This window comes from Ranitomeya imitator, chromosome 3 (genome assembly GCF_032444005.1).
Source record: "Ranitomeya imitator isolate aRanImi1 chromosome 3, aRanImi1.pri, whole genome shotgun sequence".
Lineage (NCBI taxonomy): Eukaryota > Metazoa > Chordata > Amphibia > Anura > Dendrobatidae > Ranitomeya > Ranitomeya imitator.
This window is the reverse complement of record NC_091284.1, coordinates 746,897,841-746,918,148: the sequence shown is the minus strand read 5'-3', so window position 1 is coordinate 746,918,148 and position 20,308 is coordinate 746,897,841. Positions and strand designations below refer to the sequence as shown.

Sequence of the window (20,308 nt, the reverse complement as noted above, 5' to 3'; positions counted from 1 at the left end):
ATGGACATAGTGTGATGGCTGTATGCGCACTGGACAATGGGATGGAGAAGAATCATTAGTTAAGAATTTTATATATACAATACTTATTCAATCAAAAAAAAAAACACATTAAAGTAAGAATTTTTTTTATTAACCATAAATAAAAATTACAAATTATTTTATTCCCCAAAAAAATACAGTAAACAAAATTGAATATCGTTGTTGAATTTGATTAATAGGGATCTTGACATCTTCTATCTTTTGGTATAGATCTTCCCATCTTGGTCAGTCAATGTTCTTCCATCCTTCTCTGCTGCTCAGGCTGCCCAACACCAGCACAGGAGTATTGCCAGTGCACGGCACCTTCTGGACTCATGAAGTAGTCAGTGAAGGATTCTCTCACACGCACACCCGAGTTGGACGGCCTTCCCAGACCCACGTTGACCACTGGATTAAATATTGGCTGCTGGTACTCCACATCTACGTCAGTGTTGTACTCACGAGCATAGTTGTGGAGTACACAGCAAGCCTTAATCACAGTGTCAACGGTGTCTGTGTCCAACTGGATGGGTGTGTGAAAGATCCTCCACTGACTAGTCATGATCCCAAAGGTGCATTCCACATATCTGCGTGCACGACTCAGCCGATAATTAAAAATCCTTCGCCGGGCATTCAGTCCCCTTCGTGGGTATGGGCGCAGCAGGGTTGTCGTTAAGGGAAATGCCTCATCCGATACCATCACAAAGGGTACTGGATGTGTGGAACCCGGCAAAGGTCTTGGGGCTGGGAGCGTTCCGCCATCTTGAAGAATTTGCATCCCAATCTGTGACGTTCGCAACACCCGAGAATCCCCAGTACTACCATAGGCACCAACGTCAATGGCAACAAATTTGTAATGTGCATCAGCCACCGCCATCAGGACCACTGAAAAATACTTCTTATAATTAAAGAAGCGTGATCCTGATCGTGGGGGCTGCTGAACCCTTACATGTTTACCATCGACTGCACCTATGCAGTTTGGGAAATTGGCCACAGACTGAAAGCCTGCTGCAACCTGCAGCCAAGTCTCCTCGGTTGGGGAAGGCATCACTATAGGCTGCAACTTCTGCCAGATGACGGTACATGTGCACCTCACAATGTTAGAGATGGTGGATTTACCAACCCTAAATTGGAGGTGCAGGGATGTATAGCTCTCTCCTGTGGCCAAAAATCTGCAAAGAAACAAAAATGAATATTAGAAATGTCACACAAAAATACAATAAAATATGTCAGCAGTTATGGGCGCTATAATGTGTCCAGCCCCTTTCATGTTTTATCTAAAGTATTCTATAATGCTGCCCTTAGTAACACGGCACAACACAAAGGGTATCAATAAATAAACCACCAGTCACATCAGAAGGGACTTGCAGGTCCGTGTCCAGCCACTCCAATGTTTAGCCAACTAAGCCGCCCTCCTGCTTCCTTCAACGCACTAATCCGGCCTGTTGATGGCAGAAGTAAGTCCTGCAGTGAGCAAAGGCAAGAAAAGGAGAGAGGCCCAGCGCATGCACATCTGCGCACTTTGCTCTATCCTCATCAGGACCAGAAAGTACGTCTGCGCAGAAGAGTGGTATCGCAAGAAGGGGGGTGCACGAACTGGACACAGCAAGATGGGATAACATTACAAAACACACACACGGGTATGATGTATCTCCATTGACCCAGGGCCCTAATTATAGAATTCTGTAGATAAGGCATAAAATACAGTGGGCACATCTGGTAGCACACAAAAATGTTTACAGTTTCCTGGCGTGTTATAAACATGATATTTCCGGTACCGTAACACGCAGTAACAGAGATATCCATGTCCATTGTGTGTGTGTGGCCCATGTGCTGAATCCTTCCCACAAGGATGGCTAGCAGGGATAAAAGCAATACAGTAACCGCAGTTAGCGGCGACAGGTGATGAAGACAAATCCCAATCTTCCCTGATGGCGCAGAAATCTTGCAGAGCAAGGAAGAATGATGACAACATCTTCATCACCTGCCGCCAGAGAACAGCGCTTCCTGTAGCACTTCACCTGTGCGATGCGTGTCACACAGAGGACATCAATGTGTGTTCTCCATGTGCACGTGTGCGGGACACTTTGTTGAACATGCAAATGAGAAAAAAGGGCATGCCAGCATGTTTTGCCCGCAGTCATACAGCAGACGTAAAGGCACTGACGTGTGCATAGATGACTGTGTCTAGGGTACCGTCACACATAACGATATCATTAACGATATCGTTGCTTTTTGTGACGTATCAACGATATCGTTAACAAAATCCTTATGTGTGACAGCGACAATTTTACCATTGTATAATTTAAAAAAAAAAAAAAAACATACCTACGTTCCTCAGCGTCAGCTTCCCTGCGTCCCCCAGTGTCAGCGCCAGCCGCCCGTAAAGCTGAGCACAGCGGTGATGTCACCGCTCTGCTTTCCGGCCAGCGCACTTACTGCGGGGAAGCTGACGCTGCGGGACGCGACAGGAATGTAAGTATGTTTTATTTTATTTTTTTTAATTATACAATGGTAACCAGGGTAAACATCGGGTTACTAAGCGCGGCCCTGCGCTTAGTAACCCAATGTTTACCCTGGTTACCCGGGGACTTCGGCGCTCGTTGGTCGCTGGAGAACTGTCTGTGTGACAGCTCTCCAGCGACCAAACAGCGACGCTGCAGCGATCGGCATCGTTGTCTAGATCGCTGCAGCGTCGCTAAATGTGACGGTACCAGTTTGTCAGTGTCTCCAGGACATGTGAAAACTTTCATCACACATACCGGACACACTGACATGTGAAACAGCCCTAATAACATTCAACCCAAAAATTATTTACTTACCGCAAGGTGATGAGCAGCCTTTCCTCAGCAGAGATAGCCTTCCTCATAAAAGTGTCTTGCAGTGTGAGATGGGGGGAAACTATTGCCAGAAGTCGGTCGACCGCCAGGATTGGCAGACGGCAAAATGAAACAAACTTTTCCGGGTATCTGAAAATGCAAAAAGAAAAAAATTGTTACATAACATATCATAACATTTGTGGAAAAACATTACTTTGTATTTTCATGAACTTCTACTTACTTCCGCAAATCATTATAAAGCACATAAAAGTGGCCTTTTTGTGTACGTTCTGCAACAAGCGGGTGCACCCACAGTCTTTTCCGTAACCGTCTTCTCTCCTGCTGCTGCCTCTAAAATAAAATAAAAATACATTTTTTTTACAACACAACACTGTGAAAAATAAGAAAAATCAATAAAAAAAGATGTCGGTAAAGCGCTGTAGAATATGTTTAGCGTTAAAAAAAAAAAAAAAATGCACTTCAGCTTACCTGCTGTCCATGAATATTCAAGATTTGCAGCAGCAACGCCAACATAAGTATCCGGTGCGGCCTGCGGACCTGTATCTGTGGCATGTTTTGGTTACTTGCACTCATGTTTGCACAAAATGGAGGATGAAAGAAGAAGGGGTTGGACAAGGAAATGACATCATTTTTTTTTTTTCTGTCACTGAAGTTTGTCAAGTTTCCAGAGCTTTATTTAGGTAAAAAACGCAGACAATCTGCATAAAAAAACGCACTGAAAACCGCACTGAAAAACGCACCAAAAACGCACCTGCGTTTTCTGCCAAGAGCTGCGGATTTAGTGCAGAAAAAAAAGCTGGAAAATCTGCAATGTGTGAACATAGCCTAAAACTGCTTTGGCCTCCTGTGATGAGTGTTGTTAGATTATCAACTTCAAAAACCATTGTTTCCCCATACTCTGTCATGGGTTGTATCTACTATATAATTGTCTACGGGGGGTACTTCTGTCTTTCTGTCTGTCCTTCTGTCTGTAACTTCCGTCAAGCAAATCCCGCGTCGCTGATTGGTCTCGCCAGCTGCCTGTCCTGGCTGCTGGGACCAATCAGCGACGGGCACAGTCCGTCCGAGAATTAGTCCCTCCCTACTCCCGTCCAGTAGGTGCCCGGCGCCCGCTCCATACTCCCCTCCAGTCAGCGCTCACACAGGGTTAATGACAGCGTTAACGGACCGCATTATGCCACGGGTAACACACTCCGCTAAAGCTGCTATTAAGCTTGTGTGACCAACTTTTTTACTATTGATGCTGCCTATGCAGCATCAATGGTAGAAAGATCTAATGTGAAAAATAATAAAAAAACAAAAAAACTGCTATTCTCACCTTCCGTCGTCCGCCGAGGCGCGCACGGCTGCCGCCAGCTTCCGTTCCCAGAAATGCATTGCAAAATTACCCAGGAGACTTGGCGGTCTCGCGAGTCCGCTACGTCATCTGGGTAATTTAGCAATGCATCCTGGGAACGGAAGCTGGCGGCCGCCGCGCGCGCACCGACGGAGCTTCGCTGGACGACGGAGGGTAAGTATAGAACCATTTTTTATTTTAATTATTTTTTTTAACAGGGATATGGTGCCCACACTGCTGTATACTACGTGGGCTGTGTTATATACTGCGTGGGCTGCGTTATATAGTACATGGCTGCTATATACTACGTGGGCAGTGTTATATACTGCGTGACTGCTATATACTACATGACTGCTATATACTATGTAGGCAGTGTTATATACTACGCGGGCTGCGTTATATACTACATGGCTGCTATATACTATGTGGGCAGTGTTAAATACTGCGTGGCTGCTATATACTACATGACTGCTATACACTACGTAGGCAGTGTTATATACTGCGTGGCTGCTATATACTACATGGCTGCTATATACTACGTGGGCAGTGCTATATACTATGTGAGCTGCGTTATATACTACATGGCTGCTATATACTATGTGGGCTGTGTTATATACTGCGTGGCTGCTATATACTACATGACTGCTATATACTACGTGGGCAGTGTTATATACTACGTGGGCTGCGTTATATACTACATGGCTGCTATATACTATGTGGGCTGTGTTATATATTGCGTGCTGCTATATACTATATGGCTGTGCTATATAGTACATGGCTGCTATATACTATGCGGGCAGTGCTATATACTACGTGGGCTGCGTTATATACTACATGGCTGCTATATACTCTGTGGGCTGTGTTATATACTGCGTGGCTGCTATATACAATATGGCTGTGCTATATACTGCATGGCTGCTATATACTACGTGGGCAGTGTTATATACTATGTGGGCTGTGTTATATACTGCGTGAGCTGTGTTATATACTACATGGCTGCTACATACTACTTGGGCAGTGTTATATACTATGTGGGCTGTGTTATATACTGCGTGAGCTGTGTTATATACTACATGGCTGCTACATACTACTAGGGCAGTGTTATATACTACGTAGCCTCCGTTATATACTACATGGCTGCTATATACTACGTGGGCTGTGTTATATACTACGTTGCCTCCGTTATATACTACATGGCTGCTATATACTACATGGGCAGTGTTATATACTACGTGGGCAGTGTTATATACTATGTGGGCTGTGTTATATACTGCGTGAGCTGTGTTATATACTACATGGCTGCTACATACTACTTGGGCAGTGTTATATACTATGTGGGCTGTGTTATATACTGCGTGAGCTGTGTTATATACTACATGGCTGCTACATACTACTTGGGCAGTGTTATATACTACGTAGCCTCCGTTATATACTACATGGCTGCTATATACTACGTGGGCTGTGTTATATACTACGTTGCCTCCGTTATATACTACATGGCTGCTATATACTACATGGGCAGTGTTATATACTACGTGGGCTTCGTTATATACTACATGGCTGCTATATACTACGTGGGCAGTGTTATATACTACATGGGCTGTGTTATATACTACGTAGCTATGCTATATACTACATGGCTGCTATATACTACATAGCTGTGATATATACTGCATGGCTGCTATATACTACGTGGACTGCGTTATATACTACATGGCTGCTATATACTACGTGGGCAGTGTTATATACTATGTGGGCAATGTTATATACTACATGGGCTGTGTTATATACTACGTGGGCAGTATTATATACTACGTAGCTGTGCTACATACTACATGGCTGCTATATACTACGTGGGCAGTGTTATATACTATGTGGGCTGTGTTATATACTGTGTGGGCTGTGTTATATACTACACGGCTGTTATATACTACGTGGGCTGTGTTATATACTACGTAGCTATGCAATATACCAGGGGTCCCCAACTCCAGTCCTCAAGGCCCACCAACATGTCATGTTTTCAGGATTTCCTTAGTCTTGCCCAGGTAATAATTGCATCACCTGTGCAATGCAAAGGAAATCCTGAAAACATGACCTGTTGGTGGGCCTTGAGGACTGGAGTTGGGGACCCCTGCTATATACTACATGGCTGCTATATACTACATGGGCTGTGTTATATACTACGTAGCTATGCTATATACTATATGGCTGCTATATACTACGTGGGCAGTGTTATATACTATGTGGGCTGTGTTATATACTGCGTGGGCTGCGTTATATACTACATGGCTGCTATATGCTACATGGGTAGTGTTATATACTATGTGGGCAATGTTATATACTACGTGGGCTGTGTTATATACTACATGGGCTGTGTTATATACTTCGTGGGCTGTGTTATATATTGCGTGGCTGCTATATACTACGTGGGCAATGTTATATACCACGTGGCCAGTGTTATATACTACGTGGTCAATGTTATATACTGTTTGGGCTGTGTAATATTCTGCGTGGCCACTGTAATATACTGCGTAGCCTGTATTAACGCATCGGGTATTCTAGAATATGTCATGGCCTGTGCTATATACTATGTGGCTGCTATATACATACTGTACATACATACATATTCTAGAATACCAGATGCGTAAGAATCGGGCCACCATCTAGTATCCATATAAACATCCAAGTGCATATTATTGCCCTGGGCTGCACTGCAACGCTTTGTCTAGTATCCTACATGTATCTACGTGTGGCCACCCAGAGGTTCTACTATGCCGAGCAGCCTGTTAGAATGTTGGGATATAGTGCTCAAATTGTTTTTCTTTTTAATTTTGAGAAATTGCAGTCCTGAACAAAATTCAGGTAAGGAAAATGTCTATGCAGTATGTACCCAATATCTTTTTTAGGGGATCATTATTGTCTACCAAAAAAAAAAAAAAAAAACGCACTCCAAAAAACAAAAATATGTATTACAAAAAATATCAATGTCACATCTATCCATCTGGAAATGAGCCATCATCTTTAACTTCTATCTAACTTTCTCGGATAACGTAATAGTTCAAAATACATTTCTGGCATCTTCCTACAAAATATCTGTTACATTAAGATCACAGGATTTCGCTAAATACTTGATGCCTTCATGAAGGTGAAAAATCCCTTTGCACGTGTTGACTGCCATTGCTTCGAACTGCAGGAAATTTGTGATCTCGAAAAAGTGCACAGCGTCAGCATGACCCAAACATAGCTCCCTCCAGATATAATTTATCACAGGAGTCTACTCTACAGCATGAGAGCCTGTTCAGACATGAAGTCCCGCTAGGAGGAAATCCAATAAATGATTGCCTGCAGGAGGCGGGGAGGGAGCACTGCTGGTGGTCTGTACTATGTGCTGCAGGTGGTCAGGTGTCAACAGCTCCAAGAATATAGTATATGCTGTATGTGACCGCAGCGTGCAGAGCTTAGAAACAACTGCCTATATTATAATCTATGTACGCATAGGCTAACTTTCATCTTCTGCATATGAAGCCGAGAATAAAAAAACTGCGACGTGTCACTTATTCATTAACGAAAAAGGTAAAAATGTCAGCTCCTACTTTCACATTAGCCATATGCTTGTACAGATTTAATTATATAGTAAAAAAAATAAACAAATGTGAATCTAGTATTAACAGGACTTTATACTCAATTATATTTTCAGAATTATCGGACGATCAAAGTACTTTTAAGAGCTAAGAACTAGACAACATGAAACCTATTAATTATAGATGAGCAAAAACATTCCCATCACTGTGGTGTAGTGACCACATCGGTAGTCCGTGGCCACCAGACCAGAACCTTGTGAACTTCCTACTACATGCAACATTCCCAGAACCTTTTCTGATTAGCAGGTTACTCTAACGTTACATTATGGCATCATGGCGACCTACTAATTGGAAAAGGTTCTGGGAATTTTGCAGGTAGTAGGAGATGTGAAATGCTCTGGTCCAGTAGCGACGAACTACCATCATGACCACTAGATCAGGGTCAAGCGGATTTTTTGTCTCAATTCAACGGGCAAGTTGCTGCTGCTTACCTGCCTGTTGCCAATCTTTTCCAGCAAAGAGCAGTCACAAACCGCTCCTGCCAGCGATTCAGCAGCTTCCACCGGTGTCACGTCAACAGAGCAGCAGCTTCTCTACCACTCTGCTCCGTTGACAGTCGTGACTGGCAACGTCATGCTGATTGACAATTAACTGCTTCTTGGTTTTAGGCCCATAGTAAAACAAAATAGTTCTGAATAAACCCATTCCAAATAACTTTTAATGTAAAAAAAAAAAAAACATTTCTAATTAGATTTATGCATCACATTTTGTATCCACTTCTGTGTTTGTAACTTCAATCCAAAATATGTATGTTTCAGGGTTGAAAAGCCAATATCATGTAGATACCCTATATATAAAAACTCTTATTATTAAAACCAAGGCAAACTTTACCACCTGTAGTGACAATGAAAAAAACAAAACCAACAAAAACGTGCTCAAACCACAAATACCAATATTCTAATGGGTGGTACTAGAGATCCCTAGATAAAGCACCTAAGATCTTCCCTTCCTGGCTGCGGAGGTAGACGCCCTAGATAACTAATTATCTGTGAGGCACGGAGCCTATACTCTCTATATGCTGGAATGGAAGCATCATGCGGCTATCCAAGTGGATTTTACACTGGTGGGCGCCGTTTTTTTGTTCGAGATAAGCAAAATCGCCAATGGGTCAGTCACTTTATAATAATTTCTGCGAATGGGCTTCCCCGGCTTTGGGTTCTGCATATTAGTTTTAGCGCATGGCTGCTTTACTTATGTTACGAGCCGGACAGAGCTTGTGGAACGCAGTGCAGCTTGCGGTTCACTTCCGCGGTTGCTAGGTAACCCGGAAACACGTGCGGTCAGGGATGTGCATGTCAGAATATGGCAACCGGGAAGTGCTTCAATGTTGGGTGAGCTAAACCGGAAATGGTCAGCTGAACGCAGCATGAACTAATGGGACGGATGTTGTCCCATGCGTTCCAGGGTGGGCATGCGCACAAAGGGGAGGATGTGGCATCTTGTAGCCACATGTAAAACGCCACAGGTAATGAAGGGGAGTGTCTACGAGCAGGCGTGGATGGCGGTAAATATAAAATGAGGATAATGTCGGCTGGCATTTAGCTATTATGTATCGATTGTGACAAGTTATCGCAGTATCAGGCCTCCTGATGAGCCTAAGCAGGCGAAACGCGTTGAGGCGATAGCATTAGATGGCGAATGGCGAATGACAGATGGTCTGATAATAGATGAGTATCGATGGTTTCCATATGTGACTTTATTTGCTATTATCCACTGTGTACCCTTATTGGGGTGATATGTGTTTATATGAGATACCCTCTGATTTAAAGACACAAGTGAAATGACTATGGAAATCTAGGTGGGTTATATAATACTGGACATACAGGTGTAGGTTGGCTATCTATGTGTAACACCAACCACATTTTTGGAAGAGTATGTTCCAGTATTAACGGATATCAATTATTTATCTAAACACCGCATTTCGCCATGTGTGTTCATGTTTTGTTTTTATACCTTGGGGGTCTAGTCATCCTTAGCACAGTACTACCTATGTCTAGCGACAGGGGTTCCTCTAGGCTGTGGGTAAAGGATCTCACTAGTGGCTGCAGGGTGTATCAGGGCCTTTAGGGTTAGACATCGTGGAGTGGGGGCGCCATAACGTTCCCCCCTAGGGCGTCTACCTCCGCAGCCAGGTAGGGACAATCTTAGGTGCTTTATCTAGGGATCTCTAGTACCACCCATTAGAATATTGGTATTTGTGGTTTGAGCACGTTTTTGTTGGTTTTGTTTTTTTCATTGTCACTACAGGTGGTATAGTTTGCCTTGGTTTTAATAATAAAAGAGTTTTTATATATAGGGTATCTACATGATATTGGCCACTTCTGTGTTTGGTAGAAAAATTTGAATCAAAAACTACATTTGTCATTCCAACTTAAAAAACATATATATAATGTGATAATGAAATTGAGTTTTCCGCTAGACAATCGGTGAAAATAGTGTAAACTAATATGAATGAGATAGTCTGAACTGGTTACTCGTAAGTCATCTATAGAAAATGGTGATGGCGATGCTGGAAGAAAATCCCATACTATTCTCTTACTGCAGGATGTGTTCACCATGCTGGAATGAATTACCCTTCATATTGATTGTAATTTTTCTTGCCAGGTTTTAATTTATTCTCTAACATTCAAATCTAACCATGGAAAGACCCCTAGGGTTCTGCAGCGTTCAGACATGATGCAATGTGGTCAGGGGGTTTTCCATACTTTTCAAAAGATCTTGGCACTGTGACAAATGTTTGAAATCAATATAAAGGAATTTGTCATAAAAAAAAAATCATATTGTAAAAAAATGTTTTTATTTTCTTTTAAACGCATTTTTGGAATAAAAAAATGAAAATATATTTTTTCAATTTTCCTCATCACTATATATATAAAAACACAAAATCTTACAATATTTACCCTGGACATCAAGCCTAATACCAGACTCATACCTGTTCATCAGTCTTATTATCACCACAGCCAGGATTATAACGACAACACCTCTATATACAGTAGGTAACACAGGATCCACCATTCACAGCAAGTGACGGTCACAGCTCACCTCCTCTGCCCGGCACATGCACAGAGAGCCCTGCTGCCGGGAGGAAATTAACTTTGTTCCTCCCCGGTAGCATTCGGGTTTCAGTCATGGGAGCAGTGCCACAGCGGGTTCAGTCACTGCTGTGTGTATAGAGAGCAGTGGCTGTAATCCGGCCCCCCGCCCTGACGGACAGCAGCTCAATATTAGGGCAGGCTGTCAGTCAGTGCCAGGGGTGCAGTTACACAAACGCTACCGGGAGGAATAAAGCTAATTTCCTCCTGGCAGTGGGGCTCTAAGTGCGAGCGCTGGACAGGCTGAGAATGCCATTAACCTGCAGACTAACCCCATATCTGCGGGCTGACAGCATTTTTCATGTGACAGTTTCCCTTTAAAAGGGATATCCAGGATTTGTGTAAAAGAAAATTTGTGCCTAAGCACTAATAGTTAGATAGTTGCTACATACCTACCTGTTGTGCCGAGCGCCAGAACAGAGCGGTAACAGATCGCTCCTGCCGGTGATTCATCTGACCCTGCTGATGACACAATGACAAAGCAGCAGCTTTTTTTTTTCACTCGGCTCTGTTGACAAAAAGGGACTTTGACATCATTCTGACTGACAGCAGGATCCCCTAACTGGGGGAGCCGACTGTTAATCAGAATGGCGTCAGAATAAATGCCCCATCGACAGAGCAGAGCGGAAAAGAATATCCGCCGCTCTGTCAATGCAATGTCAGCAGAGGCAGCTGAATCCCAGGCAGGAGCGGTCCGTGACATTTTTAGGGGTTATCCCAGACTTTTACATAGACGGCCTATCCTTAGGATGGAAAGAAGCATTACTGCCAAATCTAACTCCACAAGGCTTGTTTGTAGCCTGTAACCATGGGAACATACTGGTCTGCTCAGGAGCTGCAAACACAAAACAGTTGGAGTAAAGAAATCTAATCGGTTATAAAGGAGGACATCCTCTATACTTACTCTATGAAGTCTTGACGTGCCATCATAAAATGAGCTGTGTATTACTTCACAATCGCAGACCAAGTGTTACACTATAGAAGAGAGCTTAGATGCCTTCTGGTCCAACACAAGATTTAGAGCCAATTTCTTGAGAGTCAAATGGTACAAGGAAGATAGAACTAAGAAAAGGCGTTTTATAAATTATCGAGTCCTAAAGGGATCAATGCTTTCTCGATGCAATTAAGAAACAACAGGGTTTTCACGGCCACAGCGGGTTTCGGACCAGTCCTGCAAGCATTATGCAGAAGTGAGATAGAAGATATTACTTATCTGGCGGGGTTCATAAAGCCTGTGCTCTGCTGATAGGAATCAGGGCGTTTCATGCTTTGATTTTGTAAATGGCTTTCTTGTTCCTCCGAGCCTCTTACTGTTTGGCCTTTCTCCAAATGAAAGATTAAGAACGTGAAGAGTTCAGAGCGCGTTCTCAGCGTCCACAATCAATAGTACTCCTAGGTTCATGGCCTCCATGATTTGGAGAAAAGCTGAGTACATAAAATCATTTCCTTGTGCCCAGGATTGTGTTGCCAAATGCATTCAATCAATAATCTCTTGGAATGAATAGGCGAATTGGAAAAGCAGCACATGTCGAAAAGTATACAAATTCATCAGAAATGTGCTGAGGAACAAGAACTATTGACAGCCAGACATGAATAATACTAACAATGGATGCTTGGCACGAGGAATAACAGATGGCGGACCCAATCCTTGTGTAATCAACATACCTGCTAATTGAGTCTACAAATTAACATTTTGTAAACAAATATTTTTCGTGTCGTTTATGAATCGAAGGCACGGCAATGGCTCTACATGGCAAGTTGGACAGTAGGTCTTGCAAACTTTGCAACATCCAAAGCCTGTCTTACTATAATATGAGCTCTATAGGAGAAGCTTTGGCTCCCAAATTACTTCAAACGTGGACCAAGAAGCACAGAAAGGATGAAATGATAGTGGGCATTTAAATACTTCAGGTCATTCAAGACCTCAAAGAAAATATCAGCCATTTTAGGCCCTTAATCAACTGATTCAACGACCCTCAGTTTGTAGAACCACCAAACATTTCTCAAAGCGTAAAAAAACCCTGTTTGTTTGGTGCTTTCCTCACGTGGTGGAAACCAGGTCACATGGTGGACACCAGACTTGTAAGTGGTGAGGAAAATGTCTGAGTTATTTATATGTTTCATAAAGATCATGTCAATATTAATTTGCACTGAAACATCTGGTAACTTCCTTACCATCCCCTAGAGTTGAGTAAAAACAGTAGTCCTACCCTTGTCCGGTGTCTAGTGTTATGATTAGGCAATTCAGTACCACAGTGAACATAGAGGTCAGAGCACATACAGTGATCTGACAATAATCCAAAAACATAGAACGAGTTCTGAGACGTGGGAACTCTGTTGACCGCAATCCCTAATCCTATCCAACAACACTAGAGGCAGCCGTGGATTGCGCCTAACGCTACCTATGCAACTCGGCACAGCCTGAGAAACTAGCTAGCCTGAAGATAGAAAATAAGCCTACCTTGCCTCAGAGAAATACCCCAAAGGAAAAGGCAGCCCCCCACATATAATGACTGTGAGTAAGATGAAAAGACAAACGTAGAGATGAAATAGATTAAGCAAAGTGAGGCCCGACTTTCTGAACAGAGCGAGGATAGGAAAGGTAACTTTGCGGTCAACACAAAACCCTAAAAACCACGCAAAGGGGGCAAAAGACCCTCCGTACCGAACTAACGGCACGGAGGTACACCCTCTGCGTCCCAGAGCTTCTAGCAAACAAATAGATAAGCTGGACAGAAGAAAAGCAAACAAAATAGCAAAGGAAAACTTAGCTATGCAGAGCAGCAGGCCACAGGAACGATCCAGGAGGAAAACAAGTCCAATACTGGAACATTGACAGGAAGCCAGGATCAAAGCACTAGGTGGAGTTAAGTAGAGCAGCACCTAACGACCTCACCACATCACCTGAGGGAGGAAACTCAGAAGCCGCAGTAACACTTCCCTCCACTAACGGAAGCTTACAGAGAGAATCAGCCGAAGTACCACTTGTGACCACAGGAGGGAGCTCTGCCACAGAATTCACAACAGTCTAGTCTTGTATTCTGTGGCAGCTGGACAATACCACTTCCTCGTCTGGCACCCTTGGACCGGTATGGACGCCTCTTGAATTTACTAGGTCCTGTGATGATATAAAGTTGCGTAAAGTCTAGTCCCAAAGCCTCGCACAGCGTAATGATGTTAAGGGGCCTTCTACGTGTACGAGGCGCCCAGTATGCTGGCACCAGAAGAGAAGACTGCCCAGGTCCAGCTGCCAGATGTCACAGGGTCTCTAAAGAGCAAGAGGCGCCCAGAATGCTGGTCCTAGTCTGGTTGCCACAGGGGACCGTACTGACACCGGACAAATCTTTTTGCTCAACTCTAGCTTCCACAAAAATTAAAGAATGCCTTCTTGAACATAAATTAAAGGGCATCTTCTGCATCACTATGGTTTTTTTTAGTATTTTTCCCTACTTTTACCATTCCTGTTAAGAGATAAGGCTTTATCCTACATGATCTTTAGGCTGAACCAAGAACTCTGAGCCAAATAGATGTCTTTTGATAATATTCTTCTGTCACAGTTTGCAGTTTCCAACACAGAAAGGCTGCAGCTGCATATCACTAGTCTTTTATTCACTGTTTCAAGACAAATTTATAGGGGACTAATGAGTTTTCTGAAGTTGCAACCATGGTCACATATCTTGAGTATTGCTGTAATTTATCATCCTGCCCATATAAAAGTATTCAGACATTTCCCTGCACTCTCTTCCTTCTCTCCTCCTCACCTCCATCAATCTAAGGAATATTTCCGACATGGTCACGCTCCCCTATATTGTTTTCCCATCTGGATAAGTATACAAAAATGCCAAATGAGTAACTGATGACAACCCATATGTATTCTGAAATATACTAGCAATATAAAATGGTCCTCCTAAGGTTTCCATTCATTTCGATTGAGATTTAAAAGAAAAATAAACTATTTTAATAAACCCCGGGGAAATGGTCACTGTCATTTGAACACATTTTGAATACATCAGTGAAGAAGAAGAAACTTTGTAATATATCTTATAGGAGAAATCTACTTCGTTCTCCATTGATGAGCCACTTCCCCATTCTCCTGCCTCCTGAATTTACCACCTAATCTGAAAATAAAAACGGCTCAAATTCGGCTTGGTAAAAACAAGACAAATTGCCAGGGCAGTGAGGTGTCAGATTACACCTCCTATTACACAGTTTGGAGTAAAGATCACTTAGAACAGTGAGAGAACAGGCAGACCTGAGCAGATCGAGCTGCAGCGCCGGATTCACAGACACACAGTTCAGTACTCCTGTATAATATACTCCATGTTGCTGCTTTTGTATTTGCCCTACAGAGAAAGAAGAGCAGGAATCCATCTCTGTGTGTGCTGCATACAGGAGACATCATAACAGCTGGTTTCCTACCAGCTCAGGGACAACTGATAACTAGAGACAGAGCCTTCAGAGAACAAAACTAGTGAAAATGTGTTCTACAATTCATATAATGGCCAGAATTACTGTTATTCCTCGTTTGCACACGACAACTTATTCTGAACAGTTACCTACAATGACATGTAAGCTATGAGCACAGATGCTCAAATATTTTTTAACAAATCTCTTGAAATGTGATCTGAACAGTCAAAAATTAGACATTCCTAGACCTGACCTAAAACCATCAGATATGTGTGAGAGCTGGTGGAGATATTTGCTGACACTTTGAGTACACAAGTTGGTTCTTGAAAAAAATTGCCGAATTTCATGTGAGATACTAGTTTTTTTTCATATCTGAAGAATGTGACTTTCTTTTCTGTAGTTTTGCTGCAGCTGACATATTGTGTGTCACAGAGAGCGGTGTTACTTTCATCAGTCGGTGAGTGCCTGGTAGAACATATGTTCTCCCGGCTGCTCCTTTCTTTTACAATATGTTCACCTTTGGCAGTCACATCATTGTTATACACTGCGCTGTGTATCCTCACCAACTGATCTACTAGCTCGCGGAGTAATCCAGCAGTCATAGTGTCAGCAGGGCTACTGTAAAATGGCCATTGGACAGTAAGGACAAGTGTCATATTAATATTCAGAAATAGACTTCATGCACTTTTAAGGTTTCCTAGTCTATGTTAGCTTCATTTGTAGCTCAGATCGATCTGACGAGTTAATGCTAAAATTAAATAAACTCAAGACAAAGCATTAAGAAACCCCAAAGACAAAGATATAAGATAAGATGTAGCAAGGAGTAAGAGCACATCAAAGGCGCCCATCGTGGTTCAACTTGATGATCATGGGCCGCAATGCAAAATTTCCAATAGGGCCTCCAATTTTCACAGCTTTTTAATAGTAATAGTTTTTTTTATATGGGTCAAAGGGACCTTTTGGACCCCCTAAGCTCAATGGCCCGGGTGCAAGTGCAAATATTATAGTCACTCCCCTGGCACCCATATACTTTAGATAGTCATCAGGTGAATGCCAGCTCAGGCAACAGCTATCTCCCTGACTCATCTATACACATGCATGCTCAGTTAGGGCAAGCATGCATGTGTTTTTCATCGGGAGGGTGAAGTATGCTGTTACTATTGCTTACCTCCACTGAAACAAAACTGACATGATCTGAATGGAGCAGGGGCTACAGGGAGAAATTGAAGTTTTCTGACCCCCCCACATACAGGTTAGACTAATGTTGGCTGAACTTGCCAATATGGGCGGAATCGGCCAACAGTCTAATGTGTATGGTAGACTCTCGCCTACCATCGAAACCTTCAAAAAGAGCCCGAAGACCTACCAACAAGCTTCCGACAAGCCTATAACCTGCAGTAACCACCGATCGACCAAACCACTGCACGACCAGCTCTATCCTCACCTACTGTATTCTCACCCATCCCTTGTAGATTGTGAGTCCTCGCGGGCAGGGTCCTCACTCCTCCTGTAGCAGCTGTGACTTGTATTGTTTAAGATTATTGTACTTGTTTTTATTATGTATACTCCTCCTTACATGTAAAGCGCCATGGAATAAATGGCGATATAACAATAAACAATAATAATAACAATAATAATAAATGGGGGCTCCGGCCAACTGAAGCTAGGGTGAGATGCCAGTAGGACATGTCCAATTTCGGACTGCCAATCGCATTGTTCTACTTGCAATAAGACTCTAGACAACACGTGTCGGCGGTTTTCTCATAGAGATACACAGGAGCACATAGCCGAATGAACGCGCCAGTATATAGGAGAATCAGCAGAGATGGCTATCAGCTGAACGATCGACAGCAGCATATCTGTCTGACAGCCATCTAATGAGTGTGACCAGCATTTTTCATCTTCCAGTCATCAGGACGGTATAGGAACCAGTAAAATCACTGCTCACTATTTGATTAAAATTTGCAAAAAGTCACTTTAATGTTGAAAAAAAAATAATTTAGGTGTCGAACAAAACCAGCTGCAAGAAACTACATGGTCTATGAGTATATCAAAGAGGGAGCCCCTTAGGTAACAGGGGTGACCCCTGCAGCAGTGGATTCACTCATTTATGGGAATTGGCGCCATGTCTTACTACATTGCATTTGTAATGACTGCTGCAGGGTAACTAAGTGACAGACGGCAGCTTTCCCTGATGATAATGACATATATTACATGTTTTAGACAACTGGCAATTTCCCCACTTTCCTTTCATAATGCTATCAAATTTTTATATATAATTTTTTTATATATAGAATATATACCATATATTTGATGTATATACACTACTCAAAAAATAAAGGGAACACAAACAGAATATAACTCCAAGTAAATCAAACTTCTGTGAAATCAAACTGTCCACTTAGGGAGCAACACTGACAATCAATTTCACATGCTGTTGTGCAAATGGAATAGACAACAGATGGAAATTGTTGGCAATTATCAAGACACGCTCAATAAAGGAGTGGTTCTGCAGGTGGGGACCACAGACCACATCTCAGTACCAATAATTTCTGGCTGATGTTTTGGTCAATTTTGAAAGTTGGTTGTGCCTTCACCCTCGTGGTGGCATGAGACAGACTCTGCAACCCACACAAGTGGCAAAGGTAGTGCAGCTCATCCAGGATGGCACATCAATGTGAGCTGTGGAAAGAAGGTTTGCTGTGTCTGTCAGCGTAGTGTCCAGAGGCTGGAGGCACTACCAGGAAACAGGCCAGTACACCAGGAGATGTGGAGGGGGCCACAGGAGGAAAACAGCCCAGCAGCAGGACCGCTACCTCAGCCTTTGTGCAAGGAGGAGCATTGCTAGAGCCCTGTAAAATGACCTCCAGCAGGCCACAAATGTGCATGTGTCTGCACAAATGGTTAGAAACCGACTCCATGAGGATGGTCTGAGTGCCTGATGTCCACAGATGGGGGTTGGGCTCACAGCCCAACACCGTCCGGGACGCTTGGCATTTGCCACAGAACCCCAGGATTGGCAAATTCGCCACTGACACCCTGTGCTCTTCACAGATGAAAGCAGGTTCACGCTGAGCATGTGAAAGAGTCTAGAGACGCCGTGGAGAGCAATCTGCTGCCTGCAACATCCTTCAGCATGACCGGTTTGACAGGGGGTCAGTAATGGTGTGCAGGACAATGGCAGACATCAAGTGGCTGGAGTGAGTCAACAGTTCCTGCAAGATGAAGGCATTGAAGCCAAGGACTGGCCCGCCCGTTCCCCAAACCTGAATCCGACTGAACACATCTGGGACATGTCTTGCACCATTCACCAACGTCACATTTCACCACAGACTGTCCAGGAGTTCGCAGATGCTTTAGTTCAGGTCTAGAAGGAGCTTAATTAGTAGACCATCCGCAGCCTCATCAGGAGCATGCCCAGGCGTAGTAGGGAGGTCATACAGGCACGTGGTGGCATACAGGCACGTGGTGGCAACACACAATACTGAGCATCATTTCCTTGTCTTGAGGCATTTCCACTGAAGTTGGATCTGCCTGTAACTTCATTTTCCACTTTGATTTTGAGCATCATTCCAACCCCAGACCTCCGTGGGATATTAGTTGTGATTTATGTTGATCATTTTTAGGTTTTATTGTTCTCAACACATTCCACTATGTAATGAATAAAGATTTACAACTGGAATATTTCATTCAGTGATATCTAGGATGTGGGATTTTAGTGTTCCCTTTATTTTTTTCAGCTGTGTATATTCTATATAATACAGTTTTTTTGGACTATATTATTCTAATAAAAATCTTGCATACTATCACATCCAGAGCTCTTTGTATTAGAAAATCCTGGCAGAACCATACAAATCTACCGTAATTGGGGAATACCTGACACCATGTGCTTCAAAGTCTCTATAACAAAAGTTTGCAACGGTATAATTCTCAATATCCTTTTATCTTCACACTTTGTGATGGCTGAAAATAAGATTTATTCAGAAGTTTAAAATAGATAAAAGTTAGAAGAGACATCTATAAATGGTGAGGGTATGAAGCTCGGGCTTTTCATCTTTGGGCCAAGGTCACACATCAAATCTAAGGGGAACAGAAGAGAAAATCTTCACACAATGGCTCATCCTGGGATGCCAGTGTGCGGCGGCAGTATTTCAGCAGCTGGCAATTGGCACAGTGACATCCCTGAATATTTATATACATTCCTCGAAAATCTATACAGAATCCATCGTATAAGAATACACACATACTAAGATGTATGCAAGGAAGCTATTAGCTGTAATTAAATAAAAAATCATTGCAAAATAAAAAGGATTCCATTCTAATATCGGCTGTGGGGCAATTTCCGATTGCAGACAGTGATTTAAATATTACTATATACACTGATGAGAATGAGGGTAACAAGGTTTTGAAGTTTTGACTTTCAGGCTCCATATGTCACCATCTACTACACCATCATTTTACAGACAATTATCTTGGTTATTTTATACACAAATTTGACTTTAAACTATTTAGCATATGATCATTTATGCAGATTATCATCATGTCACTGCATTGTTACTGTTTCGCTCCTAAAAATCTAAAATTTTTACTTTTATTATTTTGAACCCCTTTTCCCCTTGTTTCCTCCAGACCCATTTGCACACATCAGAGCCTAGTCTATTGACTTTTGTCTCCCGTTTCCAGTCTTCTACTGTCGTCCACTTAGCGTAGTTTTTTTGTAAACTCGAGCAGCCGCTTCTTAGTACAATATTGAAGTCAAGTTGTCTTCTCCTTTTTTCGGGCCACCATTCCTGACCTGAGTAACGTGCATCGCACGGTGCTTGCATGGACATCTGTGATCTCACTGTTATGAAGTATACGAGACACCTCCAATGCCATGTTTGTTGCACCAGAACGGATAGACCTTGTGATGAGCCGACTTGCGGTCTCTGATATGTTGCCTGGACGTCCACCTATTGACCTTTGAATGGATGA

At 42.8% G+C, this 20,308-nt stretch overlaps 2 protein-coding genes across 4 annotated transcripts in view; both read right to left on the bottom strand.

Annotated features, from left to right (window-relative positions):
* LHFPL6 (LHFPL tetraspan subfamily member 6) overlaps positions 1–20,308 on the bottom strand; it is a 290,630-nt gene that overhangs the window by 87,882 nt on the left and 182,440 nt on the right. The window lies entirely within an intron of this gene.
* LOC138671047 (uncharacterized) lies at positions 113–3,938 on the bottom strand. 2 transcript variants are annotated; one of them, XM_069758915.1, is made up of 3 exons: positions 3,079–3,938; positions 2,841–2,987; positions 113–1,190 (listed from the first exon to the last, which is right to left on the bottom strand). In XM_069758915.1, the coding sequence occupies exons 2-3, from the start codon at positions 2,885–2,887 to the stop codon at positions 269–271; spliced, it is 969 nt and encodes a 322-aa protein (XP_069615016.1). In that variant the 5' UTR covers positions 2,888–2,987; positions 3,079–3,938; the 3' UTR covers positions 113–268. The 2 variants fall into 2 exon arrangements, with proteins under 2 accessions (XP_069615016.1, XP_069615017.1); XM_069758916.1 differs by having other exon boundaries at positions 171–1,190; positions 2,841–2,974.